The sequence below is a fragment of the Phaethon aethereus genome, assembly GCF_964289735.1.
Source record: "Phaethon aethereus genome assembly, chromosome: 2".
Taxonomy (NCBI): domain Eukaryota; kingdom Metazoa; phylum Chordata; class Aves; order Phaethontiformes; family Phaethontidae; genus Phaethon; species Phaethon aethereus.
In genome coordinates this window covers 136,057,615-136,064,447 of record NC_138582.1, presented here as the reverse complement: position 1 = coordinate 136,064,447, position 6,833 = coordinate 136,057,615, and the positions used below count along the sequence as shown (strand labels likewise).

The 6,833-nt window shown below is 44.1% G+C and overlaps 1 protein-coding gene across 2 annotated transcripts; it reads right to left on the bottom strand.

Annotated features, from left to right (window-relative positions):
* Nucleotides 1-400: 400 nt before the first annotated feature.
* TOMM7 (translocase of outer mitochondrial membrane 7) lies at nucleotides 401-5,370 on the bottom strand (the record flags this gene model as incomplete). 2 transcript variants are annotated; one of them, XM_082014709.1, is made up of 3 exons in its annotated part: nucleotides 401-624; nucleotides 1,820-1,868; nucleotides 5,268-5,370. In XM_082014709.1, the coding sequence occupies 3 exons, from the start codon at nucleotides 5,368-5,370 to the stop codon at nucleotides 609-611; spliced, it is 168 nt and encodes a 55-aa protein (XP_081870835.1). In that variant the 3' UTR covers nucleotides 401-608. The 2 variants fall into 2 exon arrangements, with proteins under 2 accessions (XP_081870835.1, XP_081870834.1); XM_082014708.1 differs by lacking the exon at nucleotides 401-624 and having other exon boundaries at nucleotides 1,508-1,868.
* Nucleotides 5,371-6,833: the final 1,463 nt, after the last annotated feature.

Genomic DNA, 6,833 nt, shown 5'->3' with positions numbered 1-6,833 from the left:
ATGTTTCCCACTTTTTTTTTTCCTTACCAATTCCTGTCTTTCAGTTTCATTTTTTCTTCTTGGCTCATATCTCATTTTCTTTCCAATCACTTCTGCCCTTAAACACAGTAACATTTTACCATGGATCTTCATACCAGATGACCAGCTGCAGAGGCTTACCAACATTCAGGCAAGAAATCTTTGAAGAATACTGAAGCATTTAACACATTAACTCAGTTTTGTGGTTGCTGTGAAGATAGAGAGGAATCTTTACCCAAAAGACCATCACAACAGGGAAAAATATGGAGGTTGAATGTCACCATATTTTGAAAAAAACAACAAAACGACACAACAAGTTACCCTTTCTGTAATAAAGAAATTACTACATTATACTTATTTAAAGACTTAAAACCAATGTATATCCATTCAAATTGTATTTATTTAATTACATTGTAATGCAAATAAGTTAGGTCCATATAAACTCCATTTTGTTGTATGTACAACCTAGGTCATTAGCAAGCTGATTGAGCCAGCTGGTGTTAAGTGTCTGTCTCATCTTCTGGAATGTACGTATCTTCAGACACTTTCTCTGCCCATTGGCTGGTTCCAGAACAGGACCGCCGCATCCTTCATCCCCAAAGTAGACTGAAAGGGGAGGGGGGAGGAAACGAAAGTCAGATTTGCAGCATGTACTTGTTTTTAATTGGGTATTTGTAAAACACAGGTCTGGAGAAACAGCCCTGTAAGTGTACAGAATAAATGCTAGCCTCCAAAATATTGAAATAATGCCACTTCTAAAATAAATTTTAAGCCTACAGAGCATGAACATGTGCTCAGAAAAATGAGCATCTATAACCTTTGGTTAGACCAAACACATGCTTCTGGCATCTGTGTACATACACTCTGGTATGGATACATACTTTATGTTGTGCAGAGACATGCTCAATGGACCAAGAAAAGAAGTCTCAAACAGCTAGTGAAGCTAAATGTAGAAACACTGTCAGCACACAAACAACTCCAGCAAGTTAGTTCTTAAGACAAAAGAAGATTTTACTGAAATTGTAATACGATCTTGACACTTTTTTCCATATTTTCTGCTGTTAAAAGTAGCTCCTTTGAACCGCTGAATCCTAAAAATGGGATTTCTATACGTTGAAAATTTGTACACAGTATTCACATAGTTATGTCCATCAATTATTTGTCTTAGGAATACCTGGTTCTACCCAGTAATCAAAGTTATTTCAAGAAAAGTAAGAGTCATACTGCCTTCAAAACTTTAATTTAATTAGTTTGACCCATGGAAGCCCTGCAATAAGACTCAAATACCGCAAGAATTCAAGTATTACTAATGCCATGACATTGCAGCACTAAAGCAGTCCCACAAGAAAGAGACAACATGAGGAAATGCACTTTCCTTCATGAAAATGACTAACATTGAAGGATATAGCCCTTTAATTCCATGCAGCTTTTATGCAGTGTTACTACCATATTTGCAAAGGGTTTTGTTTTAAATTTGTGCTAGAAAATGGAGAACTTACTCCTCAGCGCAGAAACTAGCTCAACGACAGGTTAGAAGGGCAGTTTCCACTCAAAAGGCACAGGAAGTCCCATATATTAAAAGCCGTGCAAGATTAAGGGAAAGGCCCTCCCAAGAACTTGTGTTTCGCTGTCTCGTTTGGATTTCTAAAGAAACAAGAACCATGACCAGCTATGCTTTCACCCTAAACAATTAAAAACAACAGATGAAAGAAACCTGCAGAACTGTTGCTGTCCACACATAACACCCAAAATGGTAACTCTCTGCATTGGATTTGCATGTACATTTGGAACTGATACATACCTCCAGATAGTTGGCTCAGGCATTCCAGGATCTGCACCTCTCTTAAAACCTGAAGTGAAACATACATTACATACATATATGTATATAAAAAAAAAAAATGTATGTGCAGACTCCTACATAGTTAAATCACTATCAAATTATTCCAGCCCATTAAACTGCAATAAAAAAGAAAACCTACTGAGCAGAGAACTGCGATTCATTAAGTTGTGTACTAACCTGAATAAAAATTGCACATTCTTATCAGGGTTAGAAAGCAGAGAAAATAAACACAAGTGTACAGTTTTTTGTTCTTGTTTTTTTCAATTCTTACCTGCCTCTTTATACGATGTAAAATTCAGGGACAACTGAATATAGCTATATGAGATGGAGGAAATTATCTACCTTGAAGATCAAGACATACATACCTATACACACACAAACATGCAGATTTTAAATGTTGTTCAGAAAGCAACCTAATAAGGCGGTACCAACAGTGACATCTATAACTGGGACAAGCGAGCACCTTGAGTCCTCACAGGCAATGTTCTGCAATGAGATCCAATGCAGAACTTAAAAGTAATAATTCAATAACAGTCCATCAGTCAATTTAAGATGACAGAATTCTAAATGTTAAATCAATTAAACCTAAAATCTTCTATTTTTACTGGCACTTTTTGAAAAGCTACCTAGTACTAAAGCTTGCAAAGAAACAAGATGTTTGTCAATCTACTAATACTGAGGAAAATGAAAAGAAGGTTAATTACAAAAAGTTCATCCCCAGCTAATGACTAAAATACTAATTCACTAAAGCAAATGTATGCTAGAGAAGCAAGTGAAGGGTCAGTGTATAAAATATCTTTGCCTGCTGGACTGTAAATTGAAAGTCTTGAAGTGGAATGATGCAAATCATGCACTGTTCAACACCCTCTCTCCTACACTTGCCTACCTAGAAATCGATAGTTGTATGAAAAATATATTATTTCCCTTGTTTACAGAAAATAAGTAGTTAACGTCAGCTTGCCTGAAACATAGGCCATGAAGGTTAATGGAAAAACTTCCATTAACTTCATGGGCACTTGGTTAGCTTTTTGAAGATAACCTTGCGTGATTTGAGACTATTAAACATCCTGACCCACTTTCCTTGGTTGCCACGCTGTCCAGCAAAATCACTTTAAAATAAATTAAGTTTTATTAGGAGTCACATACTGTGTGTGTGAATGTTTCTGGCTTCTTCCCCCCCCCAGTACTTTTAAATAAGCAAGCCATGTTTAACAGAACTGCACCGGTCTAATTTACCTACTTTAAAACAGGGGCAGACACTTCAATGCAAATTTAAAAAAATACAACCAAAGCAAGCTGACCAATGACCTGTAACTGCACATTCACAAAGCAGGCTCCCTCATACATCCCTTGGGCATCTCATCCTGACCTAGAAAGCCTTTCAGAGAAAGTTAAAAGCTCAAAATTTCTGAAAGTTTCCTTGTCTGTGTTTAGTTTAGTGTGTATGTCATACACACAGGGGTCAATACAAAAACTGACCTTGAATCAGTGACACCAAGGACTGCATGGCCTCTTGCCCTTCCACTGCATCACACCTTCCCTCCAGACTCAAATGCAATCCTAGTACAAGAGGTTCTTTTCCAATTCTACAGTCTTTGAGTGCATGCCACCTCCAAATGTCTATGGCAAGCAAAGGTGGCACCTGTACATCCCCCTTCCATCTGCTTACCCTTTAACTCCTTTCATTACAGCAGACAAATCTATAAGAAGGCACTGCAGATGTGGAACAGCACACTTGTCTTCTGGGGTATGAAGTTAAACTACTACAACTTAGTGCTAGGTAACAGAAATATACGAGGCATCCTGGTATCAGCATAACTGTAAACACAGTAAGATGGCTCTATATGACTTGAAGTAACTTATATAATTTCCTCTGGTGTCCCTCAGAACAAAAAGCATCTTTCCCATATTCATAGATACTGTCATAAAAGTAAAATGAAAACAAAACTTCAGCAAGAGCAAAATTAGGTAAAAAATTAGGCTGAATTAGCAAAATGAGGCTGAAATTCCCACCCAAAAATTATCAATTTAAAATAACTGATAAACTAAAAATGGAAATGTAATTAAACTTTAAACCTAACACGGCCAACAAGTTTTTTCCGTAGTGTTTGAAGTGACCCCTTTTACTTGTATTGTTAAAGCATGTATGTAACTGTTGAGACCATCTTTTTCCTGATTGTTATCTATTATGTGAACAATCAATGCCCTTCAAATTGGACACTGCATCTCCCTCAATTAATTAAAACAGCTTTGGCTGTCAACATATCAAGCTCCCAACCTTCTTTCATGTTTGCATTCAAGGCAGAGATGCCTGCTTGTTTTAGATGCTTTTCCCAAAAGGCCCAACAAAGTTGGGGCAGGAAGTTAAGCCAGCTGAACCGTGGGGATCAGCCTCCCTGGGATCCCTTGTCATAAAAGAAGCAAACAGAAGTGTCAGGCCTACTGCACACGTGCATAGCTTAAGTAGGTCAGGCTCTTTAACAAGGACAGCCAATGGCATACAGCCCAAACTCGGTGGGAGAACTACCATGTGGTAGTGATGCCCTGCCAGCCCCATGACAGGAGCAAGTGAAATACATCCTGGGTGTCAGGCATGACATCAAGGCATCCCCTGAATGCTCCACAGCAGTTCGGAAACAGGAGCCACGCCATTTGGAGAGAGACTGTAACCTGTACCTAGCTGGAAATTCAACCTCACCCAGAGGCTGCCAACCCGCTCGACACCACAAAGCAGAGCTCCCGCCCGCAGACAACTTTCTCTTCACGCACTGACTCCCTGCTGCAAGAAACACACAGGCGAGCCCACTAAACCAGTCAGTCACTGATGCATGAGTAAATCGCAGCTTCGTTTGCTGTTAAGCTGCTCCGGTGCATGCTCAGGCCGCTCCTCAAAGGGGCCCAGCCCGCCGGCGGCCGCGGCCCTCCCCTCACTGAGCACGCAGGCTCAACGCGCGCTCCCAGCGCGGGAACAGGCTCCAGGAAGAGAAAAGGGCAGAAAAAACTTTTTAAAGAAAAAGAAAACCAACAACAAAACAAAACAACAATAAAACGATGCTCAGTTCTGCCAAGGGCAAGCCCCCGCCCCTACCCCGAGGGTCGCACAGGCCGCCACACCGGGCCCAAGGGGGCCCAGACCACCGCCGGCCCCTCAGCGCTCCCCCGCCCTTCCCCAGCCGCGCATGCGCGGTGAGGGCCGCAGAGCACGGGTCGCGGCAGGGCCCCTCTCCCCCACGCACGTGCCCTTCCTTCAGCTCCCCCACACCGCCTCCGGCGCGGGGCGCGCGCTGCCTGGCGGGCAGTAACGGCCCGGGCGGGATGGAGGGCGGCACGTGCCCCCGTCCTCAGCCTCCCCAACGGCCGCCGAGGGCCACCCCCGCCCCGACCGGCCGGTCCCCCGTCTGCCACTGACCTAGGTAGAGCACGACGGGGATAAAGCCCCAGCGGATGGCGAACTGCCCGCCCTTGAAGAGCTGCTGTAGCCGCTGCTTGGCCTCCTTGCTAAGCTTCGGCATTCCGGCGGCGGAGAGAGAAGGAGGAGGAGCCCAGCCGCCCTCGTAACGCTGCGCCAGCGGCGGTGGGCGGGACCCCATCACGCCGAGTTGCGGGGAGGAGACACCCCCGCGGCGGCGGCGGCGGCAGCAGGGGGCGCGGTCCTTCCCCGAAAAGGGCGAGGAAATGGCGTCCGCGGCGTTCCTTCCGCTCGTCGCCGCCCAGCGCGCATGCGCAGCGGGGTTGCTGGCTGACGCTCCGGACCGCGGCCCGGAAGGGCTTGTCCCGCGGCGTCGTGTCAGGCCCGCGAGCCGAAGGTGGCGGTGCAAGGGTAGCCTGCCGGAATCGGGGCCGTTGTTCGAGGGTGAGGGGGTTAACAAAAGCTGTGGGCCGCCTTCATCTGCCTGTAGGTCCTGCATTTATGTATTTTTGTTTCTTTCCCGGAGCTCTCAAGGTATACGCACACTTTGCACGCCACCTCTGGAGGTTAGGAAGTGCCTTTTGGTAAGTGAAAGGCAGAGATGGAGTGAGAAGAAAAATGTTTCTGGGTGAAAACGGAAATGCCTCCCTCTTTGATACCAGACTGTGCAATGTGTTCAATTCGTGGAAATGTGGAGTTCTGGGGGTGCAAGCCTGACTAGAAATGTGGGGAGAGGCACTCTGGTTCTATGCCTAATATCTAAAAAAATGCCACTACAGTGCTTAGGGCTTGTTGTCCTTACAAATTCAGACCCCAGATAAGTACTGAGCCACTTTCTTTTCTAACTAATAAATGAGTGATCTCTGCAAGAACCTCTTGCAGTGCCCTAACCACCAAGCTGCTGTTTGACACCACTACTTATAGGACATCTTGCTATGTGATGTCTGTGGCATCGACTCGGCCAATTATGTCATGTCTCTGCTACATTTTCATTCTTTCTCAGGTAGTCTGTTTCTCTTTGAAGTAATGCCAGATCCAGGTCTTCAGGCTCCTAGCGCTACTGATGTGGCTGCAGTATTTAACATTGGCAGTCTATCTCACGTCTGCTAACTATATCAAATTCCTGTCATAGTTTGGAGGAAACTTAATTGCATATGGAAATCAGGGAAAAAGTTCTTAGAAATCGCTCCTTGTGACAGTGCAGAAATCTCTTTAGTTTTGCTCATAGTCATGATTTACTGACCAGAAACAGTTGTTAAGTATTGATTTGCCTAAGGCAATTATTTAAAGTTTGACAGCCGTTTTGTCGCATTAAGAATAACAACAGGTCAGTGCTTTTAGATCCAAAAAATAATTTAGGGCTGTAATAAATATCACATATACAAACACCTCATTTCCTCTTTCAGTGAGTGGATGCCTGCTCTGCCATCTGAGATAATCAAAATATGAGCTTATAGCTTGCTCCTTGCTTTCCAGGTATGGCCAGATAGCAAACTGCAAGCCACATGTGGGATCCTGGCAGCCCACAGCTTGCTTTTGCCACTGTCTACCAATAATCAAAATGCG